Consider the following 14,845-nt stretch of genomic DNA (forward strand, 5'->3'; position numbering starts at 1 on the left):
ATTCAAAATTGTGAAAAATTCATATACCGGAAATTAAATTGGAGATATACGTTTTGTCCTTCTTGAGCAAATGATTCCAACTGTATAAGACAAGCGGCCTAGGAGTTATCAGCAATTTCGTATTTGATCGCTGCAGTGCCCCCTATTGACCGATTAGGCTACACACTTGAACCAAAAAAAAAAAAAAAAGTGGAAAATACTGCCTAAAACAAAATTTTCAAAAATTACACTTCTATATCTACTTATGTTCACTAATACCATGACACAAATTTTCAGATTTTGCAATGATGCCCAATATTTTATTTCACAACTACATGTTAGACAGTAGCTCATAACAGATGTTCACTGTAGAACCAAAAAGTTTTTAAAAAAAATTAAGACACTCATCAATATCAACACATAAAACCATACACAATAAGCTATATAAATAATTCCACCATTCAATAATCTTCCAGTATATTCTACATAAATTAAGGCTTAAACGAGCAACCATCCAGTAAATTCTACTTGATATTTCTTACAACTGGCATCTCAGTTGACTCTAAAACATTGGGCGATTTTAATTTTTTAAACATCAGGATATCAAAAAAGATGGACAGGGAAACGGTTGCTATAATAATTAAACTACTAATCATTACGAATCACTTTTCAATATTGCACATATGCCAAAACGTGCACAAAAAGAGAATGCCAAGTGTTTCATATAAATTATGTGTAACCAACAGTGGCTATAAAGCTGCTAAGAGGTTCACATGAACCATGAAGTAACAGGAGATGCAAGTATAGTAAACTGCTGCTTATTACAAACCTGACGAAATACAGTGAGTTACTGTACAAAAACACTTAAGATTAGGCTTAATGTCAGTCACCAATAATATAAATATATGCACACACACACACAATACCAACCTTAAGTCTTGTAGCAGAGGGAGCCTAAGAACTGTCTGTGCTGAAAGTGATCAATATCTACACAAGAGGGAAATTCATGGTTTGTCTAACTACAGATGAACCTATGTGGGGGTTTTACAAACTAATATTTGGAAGACCTCCAGAGGTGCATGACTGTACAATTGTGAGATTGAGTTTCTATTTGTTTCTATCTTCCCCACCACTCAATGAGAACTACAGCTGAAAACCACTGGAAAATGTTGAATATGAACCACTGTGAAAGGCAAAATAAATGGCACTCCATTGGCCAAATCAAACAAGTCAACCGTCGTAAGATTGTATATTTACGATTTGGTCCGATGCCTGAAAAACAAATACTAAAGATCTCATACTTAAAATGAAAACCATGAAATGTGGTAATTTAGTATTTCTCATGAGGTCTATGTGGACTGAAGACCCATTCACACCAAGGACGATAACTATGAAGCCCAGGGTATACTTGTTTTTTTTACGTGTACGCCAGTGTACTCACACAGTCAAAAACACAGCCTTTCAAAGTATACTTTATTTGACTCGTACGCTTACACAGGTGTTCGACGCATGCAGTTTTGAGCAATCTCTCGCCACGAGTTGTACAAATGAGGGTACTTTCTAACCTCTTCACACAATCTCTCATCTATGTAGGCCTCCATTGTCGCTGTAGCTTGCATGCGTTCCGGTCTGTTCCGTTTATGCAGTTTTTTCTTGACTACCTTGTGAATCGACGCCCCCAGGGCAAGGCTGCCACCTTGTGGATAAGCTAATTACTGCAAAAAAATAAATAAATAAATATATATATATATATATATATATATATATATATATATATATATATATATATATATATATATATATATATATATATATATATATATATATATATTTTAGGGGTGTGACGAGACGGGTATCTCACGAGATGAGACGAGACTCGAGATTGAGTTCACAAGACGAGACAAGTTCGTTTTTATAGTAACACTTTACAATAAGTGCAACCATAATCGCACCCTCTCAATATTCAAAGTGCAAATAAGACCAACTTTTTCTTTGATACAGAGCTAAGAGATGGTTACAATTACACTGCCCAGCCTAAAATAGCTTTCATATTGAGAGATATCTGTATTCATCAGGGAGCCGCTTTCAAAATGCGGGGTATTGAAATCGCGTTTGAATGCGCGCGATCGCACATACTCTTTAAATATGGAGCGGCGGCGACCGTTATCCAACTTAATTAAATGTTTTTTTATTTAAACACAAAGCAAAAGGACAGTGGAGGCGTAATGTAAACGTAGCGGTGGCATATTCTTTCCTAATCATCCTAACACTCTGTCATGGCAACATCACGAGACTACTTTTCGCCTCGACGAGAAATCTCGTCACACTTTAGTCTCACGAGATCTCGTCACACCACTAATATATATATATACACAAGTACGTACAGTTACAAAAATCTGGCGGCGCCCGTACAGTACACACAGACAAAATTTGCGTCACGCACACTGTATGCTGACCTACGCATACGCATAAAGTGAAGTAGGGCTGACCGATATATCGCATGAGATTGTCACGCGCATTTCGTCAGTAAAGCCGGTTCCCTGATTACCGCGAAATCGCCATCACCTGCTTTCAAATGGAGCGCCATTTAATAGACAGAGCCGTAGATCACTGACAAGCTACGCAATATCGCGTTCATATCGCAGGTGATGGCGATTTAGCGGTAATCAGGGAACCGGCGAAATGCGCGACAATCGCATGCGATATATTGGTCAGCCATAAAGTGAAGTATACTTTAACGATATAGTTCTAAAAATTATTCGCAATATAAAATAGCAGAGTACCACACCACAACTATAATAATGACACACAAACAATATCGCTAGAATCACTTTCAGAACAACTTTTTTCCATCTGATAGGGGTGTAACTATATCGTATCACAATATCGCAATACAAAAATGCAACAATATGTATCATGGATAGTGACAATATATATATATATATATATATATATATATATATATATATATATATATATATATATATATATATATATATATATATATATATATATATATATATATATATATATATATATATATATATATATATATATATATATATATTATATATATAGTGTATAGTTCACCCAAAATGAAAACTACTGTGTGAGGAAAAAAATTCAAGTTTTTCAGAGTTAGTGTCAGTACTACATTGAACTATTATAAATAATGTATAATATAATGTATAATCATGCAATGGGGGAGTATTTGTGCCAAATGTCTTGTGTTACCAGTAAAAAGTGGCCTACATTATTTTAAATATATCTAGTTAATGACAGAGTGCAAACATATGCATATTTTTCTGTATTTAACTTCAGAATCATGAATATTTTTATTCTGGTATCAACATTGTCCTGTGCATTGGGTTACCAGCACCAGGTTCATCCCCAATGTAATACCAACTTTAGTGTTCAAATCAAGTTCAATTTTTGTTAACCTTTTACCATATGTCTTGAAGTATCGCAATAATATCGTATCGTGAGTTCAGTATCGTGATATGTATCGAATCGCGAAATGAGGGCATTGTTACATCTGTACCATCTGATAAACGATAAAAACATTGACAGCCAATCAGAATCTACCTGACTTTAAAGAAAGCCCAAGTGTTTAAAGACAACAAAACTGCACACGCTTAGAATAAACAGAACGTTGTCGTCCGCTGGGCACTAATATAGTTATTCTTGGTGTGAACGGGCCTTGAATATTCAGCTGTCTGCATCTGTAAATGTGTCTAGAGTTGACTATTAATGGACAAAATGAAAGAACTAATTAAAAGATAAAATAAAGAAACAAAACAAAAAGTTGAGCAAAACAAAATAAAATTTAATGATTGTAAATGCCATGTGAAACAAAATGAAAGGTTTCAAAAGTAAACACAAAAGCAAAAAAAAAAGAAAAGAAAAAAAAAAAACGAAAAAGAACAGAACACAAATATCACAAGGCAGTCTTAAAAAGCATATGCATTAGTACTGGATATCCATTTTCAAATAAACAAACTAAACTTGAAGTATGTATTAGCCTAGAGAAACAAAAACAAAAGAAAACGCAAACCATAAACAAGATGCTGATGCTCAAATGTGATTACATTTTACATAAATACTCAGTACCTAGTATTCAGATGTCCAAATATTTTTGGAATATTCTTAGGGATGTGCAACCTGCACCTCTGTCCGGGAAAACTAAACCTTCCATTCATGTCTTTGGTCCTTCTTAGTTATCAGTCTTTTCAGAGGGTCCCTTACAAACGATTAACAAGTTAGTTAAAGATTTTTCCCCTCATTTCCTTTGCCATTACCTCTTTTCTAAGAAGCACTCAGCATGCTGGATTTAAAACTCAGACTTTAATAAACAAATGAACTGTTGTGAGATGGGTGATGAGATTCCTGCCAAATCAAAAAGTGCTACATTATTGGAGGGCAAAGTGGAAAAATGACATCAAATTAAGGCATCGTAAATACTGAAGAGCTATGTAGGATGTAGATTCTGACAAAAGAAAGACGAAAATCTGAGTTTTAAATCCAGCATCTGGTGAACGAGGTGTCCGACCACATATGGCACATAGCAACAATATCAGGCTAACATCAGAGACAAATTTGTATTAAACGCATTATTGGTCAAATATTGGGATAAACCAGAACGCCTAAAACACTTGCATTTGAAGCATCCAACAGCTTGAATCTTAAAAGAAACTGTCTAAACGAGACTGCGAAACGTGAACATTTGCAAAGACTTGATTACACTAAAAATAATAGTTTTCTTTTTCAAAACTGCGCCAATTTCTGAGGCTTCGCAGAAAACAACCCTCTCCTTCATTTTCCTGGCAACCCTGCTTTCTACTTGTGCGACTTGCTTGTTTTGAACGACACTTGTAAAATCTTGTCCCCGAGGCGGTAGCCGTTGAGGCTGGCGATAGCCATGGCTGCCTCTTCATAGTTTGTCATGGTAACAAACCCAAATCCTTTGCACTTGTTGGTGTTGAAATCACGGATCACTTTGACATTTGTGACGGCGCCGAAGGGCCCGAACATCTGCCACAAAATGCCCTCATCTGCATCCTGGCCCAGGTTGTAAACGAAAATACACCAGCCTGACGAGGAGTTTCCAGGCATGTTAACGCCAGACATGCCGCTCATGTGGTCTACACTCATAGGAGAGAACCTGAAGACAGGAAATAGCATAATTTAGGAAGAGTTCATCAGAGACACACATTTTAGGAACTGAAAGAAATGTTTTAAAAGCCACCATGAAATCCAAAATGACAATTCTTGTTTTTAAATTAAATATTGCTGTATTTAATAAAGGATTTATCTGTGCATCATTACTTTTTAAATTCATGTGTCACTTGCAGCGACATTTCTCTGATGGCGCGTTTATTGGTGTGAGGGCGGGACAATTGTCATATGAGTGACATCACAGCAATAGCAAACCACAAATATTCAATTCAACTGCTGAAAGATTAAATAAAGTCCCGCCCCTACAGTTTTTCTTGTTCGAGAAACAGTTTCACCCAGATATACGTCACAATAGGGAAGACAAGACAAATATCATGCCGACTTTAAGAGCAATATGCTAACCAATAGTGGTTAAACAGAACACAAAACTCACGGTTCAGATCATATTACAGAGATCAATTTTTGGATCAGTGAGAAAAATATTTTGAGGGTGTGGGAGTAACTTTGCTTTCCTTTTATTAAAGCACACTTTAAGTACTCTGATATCACAGCAAAAAAGTACTTGCCTAACTAATAAAAGGCAAGTGAACAAAATTAAAACATGTACACAAGAATATATACAATATAACAAAATTACATATAAAATAAGGTCTAAATGTAATAATTTCAAGGCAAAACAACACTATAGTGTTCACTGTATAAATTTAATATAGATTAATCTGTGTTAAAGCTGTTTTTTCTTGGCTGATTAACATTAATGACAGACAACAACAGGTATTTATAGGCTGCTGTCACTTTAAGACCTAATGCACAGATCCAATATAATGATACACATCTGAATTTCCTCAGCTGTTTACGTTCACTTAGGACATAACCGACTGCGTTTACGAGAATACTTGCCGATATAGGTATTTTGACATTTGTGTGTGTGTGTGTGTATGTGTCCATTTAAGTGCAAGGAGACACGCAAGAGGAATCAATTCAGAGTTTGCACTCTATCTGAAACACGCCTCTCTATGTGTGCGTGTGATTCGGGTGTGTGGCTGTGCGTAAATATAACAGCGAGAGAGTGCTGAATTAAGTTCTCTTTTGCCACTTCTAGCACTGGAATGGTTTAAAATCTATTAAACGTGTAAACGGGCAAGACAAAACGTGTGCAAATTACCATATTGTTCTGAATATAAGAATTTTTTTCTCTTAGAAATGCATCTGGAAAAAAAGGGTTCGTCTTATATTCAGGGTCTAGACTTTACATGTCAATAATACACCCGCAACAATAAAACGAGTGTGCCAAGAAATTGCGGTGGTGTTAGATTGTAATGTTAGAAGATCCTGAGCGCAATTTTAGCATTTTTTTTTTTAAAATGCTATCAATTTAAGAAAAGCTTACCATCTAAGAGCAGTGTGACATGTTTGCTTGTCCCGCTGATGGGACCAAACTTCCCCCATACACAATTTTAAAACGCAAGACGGAGTATTTACCATACTTTCAATACAAAAAATAAAATGAAAAATATGCAATATGAAAATTATTTTCCAAATAAAAGCATTTGCTTTATAAGATACAAGATTTGGTCTTCAAAAAGACGCTTTCTAAAAGGTACATCTTGAAAAAGGGTGGGGGGGTTGTCTTATATTCGGAACAATACGGCATAAAATTTCACTCTATGGTAATTAAACTTGCTATTAATCCGCGACTCACATGCGTGACGAACCGTGGTGCCTGGTCCGTATGGATAAACTACGATCCATTTAACCCCTACTAACCAAGCACATAGAGAAATTCAATCTTGGACAATCACCTGAATCTCTGGGCCTGGTGGTGGACGGGCCCCCCGAAGCGGCGAGGCTGTGTGTGGTAAATCTGGGAAATAATTTGTGAGTTTTTCACTTGATTGGGACTGGCGGCAAACTTGACAGTGATGGGCTCTGCGGCGCCTGGCGGTTTCTGCCCATTCAAGTCCTTAATTGCGTCCTCTGCCTCTGCCCTCTTGTCAAACCGAATGAAAGCCACACCACGAGAGAGTCCTGCAATTAGGATAAAACAGGGAGCGCTTGAATACAAACACTAGTTTACAGGACATTCCAGGTGTCACAAACAACTTTGCTCATCTACCAACCTGATGCTTGATCGACGAGGACACGGGAGTTGATTATTCTGCCATAACGTGTAAACATTTCTTCTACGTCCTTCTGCGTCATTGTTTTAGGCAGCCCGCTGATGTAAAGGTTGGCATCCTTTATGGTGTCAGAGCTTGGCCTGGCATATGACACCTGTCAGAGAGAGCAAAGTTAAAAGATCAGATTGAGAAGAAATCTCTTAATAAACTACGGCTATGCTAAATTTTAAAAAACAAAAGGAGATACAAACTTAGATTTTTCAATTTTTGTAAATTTTCAAAATGGTAAATTCTTTTCAAATAGGGAACACCAACCAAAAAAAATAATTTTTACCATGGGTCCTTTACTTACAAATACTTAAGTTAATAGAAAAATAATTGTAAAAACTAACATATAGAATTCAAACAGCATTAAAGCAACATGCTTGCAACCTGAAAACCATAGATAATAAAATAAATCTTTAAATAGATGAATCTAAATATTGAAAAGCCTGATAAAAAGGCCACAACCAAGATTCCATCAGCTCTGAGCAATTCTACTCCAACAACAACTTTACTTTGTTCTCGCTGCCTTGTTCTCACAACCGGTGATCTGAAGCAATGACACAATTTAACGTTACACAGGAGCACCTTTTGTCACATTACCTTGATAGTTTTAGACTGTAGTCTCAGTCCATTGAGAGTACTGATTGCTCTTTCTGCATCATTAGGGTTAAGATAGTTAACAAATCCGTACCCTAAACTGTGGCCTAGAGAAAAAAAAAGGAAAACAATAAAACAAACAAAACAAAAAAAAGTTGAAACGTTCCAAATACAAAGGAAAAAAACATCCTACTATCAAATGTTAAACTTCTGGGGGGAAAAATTGATGCCAACAAACAAATAAATCCACGTTGACTTGGGACAGGCCTGAGAAAGGAAACTAAAAATATGTAGTTTTTTTTTTTTTTTCCTCTGTCAACACTGAATTGTGAAGAAACACTTCCAGTGCTTCAGAGTTTTGTCCAAAAGCGCAAATCACTTAAATTAATTTTGTTCTTAAATTGACATCATGGCTATATGCAAACCCTGCAAAATAAAGACACTACAACCCTAAACCAACAAAGACAAACAATATTTTCTCACATCTTCCTCTCAACATTAATTTTTCATGTGTCTGATTTGAAACCAGTGTGTCAAGTGCAGATAAATACTTGCCTGCTACTTTGTCACGAATAAGTTTAGCAGACTCCACCTCCCCAATGCTGCTGAAGAGACTCCGCAGCTCATCCTGGCTCATATTCTGAGGCAAGTAGTTGACGATGAGGTTTGTTTTGGCATCTTTAGGCTCATCGGCCATGTGATCTTCGTAACCGTTCGACATGTCATAGACCTCCTATAGAAATAATTTTAAAAAAAGAAGGTTTCTGTGAGGATTATACATTTTTGCCAATAAAAGTTTAATTGGACAGTATTGAATATTTAATGCCAACTCTTTTTAGTGTTAATTGTTACTTGCTATTGTGCCTGCATGTGTAGAAAGCCTAAAAATTAGGCCTAGATCTTGCTGAAAACATTTTCAATTACTACAGCTGGCAAGCCAGTAACAGAACGACAAACACGCAATTAAAGAAAATTAAAATAAAAAAACATTTGTGGGAGATTACAATATTCTTACACACTTAAAGGCTATATTTTCATTGATAATGGAGCATTCACTGTCATTTTAAAAGACAGAAAAGAATCTAATTTGTGAATTAAGGGTTTTACATTCTTGCCTAGAAAAGAAATAATTGAAACATCTAACAAGACAGTTCCTCTAATGACTTCAAAATGCCTCGATTAGTTAGAAACCCCCACTGACACAGATATTTAATTAATTACACTTGTTTGGCTGCATTTCCATTGTACCTGACACAAATGAACAAATAACACCAAGTCAGCTACTGACAAAAAACCCTTTCAGACAATACTTCACCTTTGTCTTAATATGTAATAGAGATGCACCGATATATCAGCCAATAATCGGCAGATAAAAGCAAATTTTCACACTATCAGCCGACAGTTTAAAAACAGCCAATAGTCAGGGCTGATATAACCTGTCAATCAAAAGAGTGCACCGCATTTGGGCTTTGCATAAAGAAAATGCTAAGAAGCCAGTTTGATGTTTAATATTAATAGTAATATGAATTAATAACATTCATGAAGTTAAGAAACATTAATGTAATCTTCAGAATTTAGTTAATGGGTGTTAACATTAATTTGAGTAATGAGTTTATTTAAAACTGATACCAGTTACTCTGAAACAAGTTGATAAAATAGAGAGAATAAAGTTACTTGCATTTCTTTCAAAATATAATAATTAAAAATATAATTATTAATTATAATGAAATCATCATTAATTTAAAAGAAGGTATAAAAGGCAGAACCCCCAAACTATCGGTATCGGCACATATCACTCTGAATAATCGGTAGAGAAATTTAGCATCGGAGCATCTCTAATACGTTATCTATACCTAAACCAGTGTTTTTAATCACCAAATATGAAAGTTCATCATACCACAAAGATTAACTATGAGTGATAAGAATATGTACCAAGCTAACAGTAAAATAAAGTAACAACTATAAGCAAAAGGACATGTATCTAATTGTCAACTCATTCTATGATCAACACTGCCTCCAATGGAGTCTAGCTGAAACTGCACGACCACAATTTATTCAACACAAAACCAATAAAATATGGTAGTGTACATTTAAAAAAAAAAAGGGGGTTCCTGGATGTCTAAACCCTTCGAGGCATTTTAGGTGAAGATGAAGGAAGTAAACACTGCGGTCACCATAATTATTCTGATATCGGACAGTGCGGCATTCATGTTAGAAGAGAGCTCTTATTGTGTATTCCACATGGGTAGCCAGTCAACCTTCAAGGCTGAAACAAACAGGCATTAATACTGTTCCTCCCACAGCCCATCATTGGAGGTTTTGATAATGTGGTCTGAATCATTCAGACAATCCCGGCCACACTCTATCCGAACGCTTCGATCGCGAGCCGGTCCCTATAAACATGGTTAAACTTTGCAGCATTTGCCAGGTCAGATACCTTCAGCTGACATTATGCAACACCTAATAATATGTCTAGTGCATCTAGTGAAAGGTCTACCTCAGATGACAGTATTAAACCTCAAGTACTACTCGCTTGACACAGGCTACAGCACTACATGGACGAAAACAGCCTACAAGCACTAAACACTACTGACTCAGATCATTTTTAAAATCCACATTCAGTCCCTGATGGACGCAAATTCTACTCACTTTTAAGTATCTAACGTGTCCCCTTCTGACTGCCATGAAGAGCCGTCACAGATCCCAACTCTGAAGATACCAAAAACAAAATAAGGTAATAAAAATACACGCTGACGAAAAGGGGTGGTAGGGAAGGCAAAGGCGGGTTTGGGGGGTTCAGAGTAAAATAAATAAACTAAAATAAAAGGGCAAAAAGATAAGATGAGCCACCTTCTGATATAACCTGTGGAAAAAGAATAACAACCATCTGCCATTAAGACTGGTGTAATTTCAGCGTGTATTTTTAGCACCTCACTTTGAATCTGTTCTGCCTTCACAAATATTAGATTTCATATGTATATTTGATTTTGTACAATGGAAAGAAAACACCAATTATTAAACAATTACATATGTAGTTAAGAGTTCAAAAGCAAAAATGTATAATGTTGCATTTTTTTTTTTTTTTTAAATCCCTTTAACCCTCTGATGTTCTTTTTGAGTACAAATGATGTTTGCTAAAATAAAAAAAAATAAAAAATTTGTCCAAATGGCATGAAACTTTGTACGGTGGTTAACACTTTCTAGATCTACAAAAAAAAAAAAATAAATAAATAAAAATAAAAAAATAATAAAAAAATATATATATATATATATATATATATATATATATATATATATATATATATATTTTAATTGGAATATCATCTGTTTTTAATGTTAGTGTGAAAAAAAAAAAAGTAACACTCATAACACTCCTTCGGGGTCTCTGGAGAACCCAGTCAACAAAATGATTTTTGTAACAACTTTTTTTTTTAAACAAATGTAATTTTACTCTGTTTATTAATGTTTTTATACAAAAACAGCTTTTTATGTAAAATTCACTTTATAAAAGACCCACATTTCTAACTTTCATTCATGGGGATAACATGGATTATTTGACATGGTTCAGTTTTAAAGCAGAACTAAGTAACTTTTTTTACCTTCTTAAATAGTTTTTATGATGGTTAATTGACTTGTAGTGGTGTGTTTGAGGCGAGCACTAACCCCCTCTGGCACGTCTACGCCAGAAAACAGCACTTGCAAGTTGAGCTGTGCCGACCCGAAACAATCTCGCCTCATGTTCACGGTCACGCGAGTGTGACAAAATGCTTTACGGTAATTCAAAAACAATGTATATATTATGACTTTATAAGACAAATTCGAAAATTACCCACCTCCATCGAGTGTACTGTATTTGCAAATTACCCACCTCCTCTTTCTTGTACTGTATTTGCAAAACTACTGCGCTGGTGAGCGTTGTAGTCGTTGTAGTCCAGAGCTGCGCTTGGAGTATTTAAGACAGTGTGATTCACTGAAGGAAACTGTAGGGGGAGCTTCGCAAATCTTACTGAGTTCCGCTTTAAAAGTAAAAAATTATCACTTTTACCAGTAGATGGCTGCAGAACTCCACTATTTGCTATTTGACTAACTGAAAGACATCTTTTCACAAGTTTTTTTTCAATTGGATTCATATCTAAATATTATGAAATCACAATTATAACAATACAAATTACTTTTTGTCAAAGTTAAAAAAAATTTGTACTGGACAGAATACATGTGCTTGCTGATTTGTTATTGCTGTTCAGTTCATTGCATTTTGATGTTCATGTCGTGTATTTGTACCAAATATGTAAAAACTGTTCGTTTTTGTTCTGTTACAGTCAGTTTTGAAGTGTAGATTAAATTTGTAGAATTATATGAACAACAGATGACTGAAATAAACGATAAACTAACGACTTTTCTTTGCAACATCTTGTTCAGGTTTGATTCTAATCATAAATGTAACATTATTGAAAAAAAAAAAAAATTCTCAGTAGAAAAAAAAAAAGTTAAACTTTGACAACAAAATCTTTTTTACTGTTATATTTGAGATTTCAAAATATTTAGATATGAATCCAACTGAAAAAAACTTGTGAAAAGATGTCTTTCAGTCAGTCAAATAGCAAATAGTGGAGCTCTGCAGCCATCTGCTGGTAAAAGTGATAATTTTTTATTTTTAAAACTGAATTTTTCAAAAGATGGGCAAAAATCTTACACTAAACCATGTCAAATTATCAATGTTATCCCCATTAATGAAAGTTAGAAATGTGGGTCTCTTTTATAAAGACAATTTTACATAAAACGCTGTTTTTGCATAAAAACCTATTTAAAATTTGTTTTAAAAAATTATTATATATTATATATAGTTACTCTCCAGAGACCCCAAACGAAGTACGCCAGAGGGTTTATAAAAATAAAAAAAATCTACATGGCATAAAACCTAATTCTGTTAATCTATTTTGGACTGCACAATTAAAAGTAATGGTAACACTTTACAGTAAGATTCATTTGTTAAAATTAGTTAATGTATTACCTAACATGAACTAACCATGAGTAATACATTTGTTAATCTTTGTAAACATTAAATAAAAATACAGCAGTTCATGTTAGTTCACAGTGCATTAACTAATGTTAATACAACACTTAATTAGTAAATGTTGAAATTAACATTCAAAGATTAATAAATGCTGCAGAAGTGCAATTCATTATTATTAGTTCATGTAAACTAATAAACCTTATTGTAAAGTGTCACCAAATTAGTAATAGGTTAAACCTTTTCTGACACAAAATGGCTGATTAACCCGAACCTTAACTACGTCTAACTTATAAAATAAATTTGATGCAACATTTTACAACCAAGTGATGGACAAGAGATCCGTTTCATTTCAAACATCTCATGATTTTCATTCAGCCACGACAAAATTTTGCATTTTTACGAGCGGTTGAGCGTATTAACTTATAAAAAAAATGTACTACTATCATAAATACTGACTACACTATTCATGATTCTGTTATAAAATTCTGTTAATAAAGGACATTTTTAATTCTGCCTAGTCGTGGGGGCGTGAAATTCACAGCAGCGGGACATCACTCATGCGGGTCTAGATTACCTCGCCATTGTTACGGTTCGTATCGTAGCTACAGAACAACAACAACCTCGCGGCATTACACTGCATGTTTGTAAAGAATCAGCGATTCAAAATAAGTCCGACATTGAAATACCACACAACACGAGGCCTCGCTCCCCACACACCGTCTCCTTATTTTCGCGATGACTCGCTCGCTAAATCCCATACAACTCTCGATTCAAACTCGAGCAGGCTGCGCTAAGGGGCCTAACCCAAATAAAGCAAGGCCTCAAACACCTAACAGATTTATAACCGTTACTAGATCATAATAAATCAATTTAAATGCATTATAGTACAAAAAATCATACGTTTGAATATTTTAATGGCGTCTTACCAACTTCAACGTCTTTCCGATTCTGCAGTAGAATGGATGCACGCGGAGCTTTAGCAGAACGTGGCTTTTTGGCGCTGCGCTCTCGTGACACAGAAAACACGCCACAATGGAGCTACGTCGAGGAAGCGGAAGTCTAAGCCCCGCCCACTTTCATCATCCATTCAGATCAACAGTCACTAATACAATAAGACCTTTTGTTCGATGTTATCAGATTTATTGTACAAAATAAAACGTGCGTACATATAAAATATTCTTAGGACAGGTATTGTGAAGAAACATAATTTAGTGTAATTTAGAAAAAACGTGAAATGGATGATATAAGAATAATTCATAACAATGAAATATACCTTAACGGTCAATTTTTTTTAAAATTATTTTTTAATGTTTTTAAAATAAGTCTCTTCTGCTCACCAAGGCTTCATTTATTTGATCCAAAATACAGCAAAAAAAAGTAATATTGTTAAATATTTTTACAATTTAAAATTGGAATATTTTAAAATGCAATTTCTTTAATTTTCAGCATCATTACTCCAGTCTTCAGTGTCACATGATCCTTCAGAAATCATTCTAATAACATTAATTATTATTTATTAATGTTGAAAACAGTTGTGTACATTTTTTTCAGGATTATTTGATGAACAAAGTTCAAAAGAACAGCATTTATCTGAAATATAAAACTTTTGTAACATTATAAATGTCTATACTGTCATTTTAGATCAATTTAATGCATCCTTGCTGAATAAAATTACTAATTTAAAAAAAACAAATAAAAAAAACTTACTGACCCCAAACTTTTGAACGGTAGTAATAATGTTAAAAAGCATTATATTTCAGATAAATGCTGTTCTTTTGAACTTTCTATTCAACAAATAATCCTGAAATAAATGAATACAACTGTTTACAACATTGATAATAATAATTAATGTTTCTTGAGAATCAAATCAGCCTATCAGGGGTGCGTTTCCCAAAAGCATAGTTGCTAACCTGTT

General features: G+C 34.6%; 1 protein-coding gene across 4 annotated transcripts; it reads right to left on the bottom strand.

The window, feature by feature from the left end:
* Positions 1-3,784: 3,784 nt before the first annotated feature.
* On the bottom strand, positions 3,785-14,012 carry elavl1a (ELAV like RNA binding protein 1a). Of its 4 annotated transcripts, XM_048164810.1 has the most exons (8): positions 13,857-13,942; positions 10,767-10,779; positions 10,566-10,625; positions 8,472-8,649; positions 7,920-8,023; positions 7,275-7,428; positions 6,957-7,182; positions 3,785-5,140 (listed from the first exon to the last, which is right to left on the bottom strand). In XM_048164810.1, exons 3-8 carry the CDS (start codon positions 10,599-10,601, stop codon positions 4,816-4,818), a joined length of 1,023 nt encoding a protein of 340 aa, XP_048020767.1. In that variant the 5' UTR covers positions 10,602-10,625; positions 10,767-10,779; positions 13,857-13,942; the 3' UTR covers positions 3,785-4,815. The 4 variants fall into 4 exon arrangements, with proteins under 4 accessions (XP_048020767.1, XP_048020766.1, XP_048020768.1 ...); XM_048164809.1 differs by lacking the exon at positions 10,767-10,779 and having other exon boundaries at positions 13,857-13,994; XM_048164811.1 differs by lacking the exons at positions 10,566-10,625; positions 10,767-10,779 and having other exon boundaries at positions 13,857-14,012.
* Positions 14,013-14,845: the final 833 nt, after the last annotated feature.

Source organism: Megalobrama amblycephala, linkage group LG17 (genome assembly GCF_018812025.1).
Source record: "Megalobrama amblycephala isolate DHTTF-2021 linkage group LG17, ASM1881202v1, whole genome shotgun sequence".
In the NCBI taxonomy this organism is placed as follows: Eukaryota; Metazoa; Chordata; class Actinopteri; order Cypriniformes; family Xenocyprididae; genus Megalobrama; species Megalobrama amblycephala.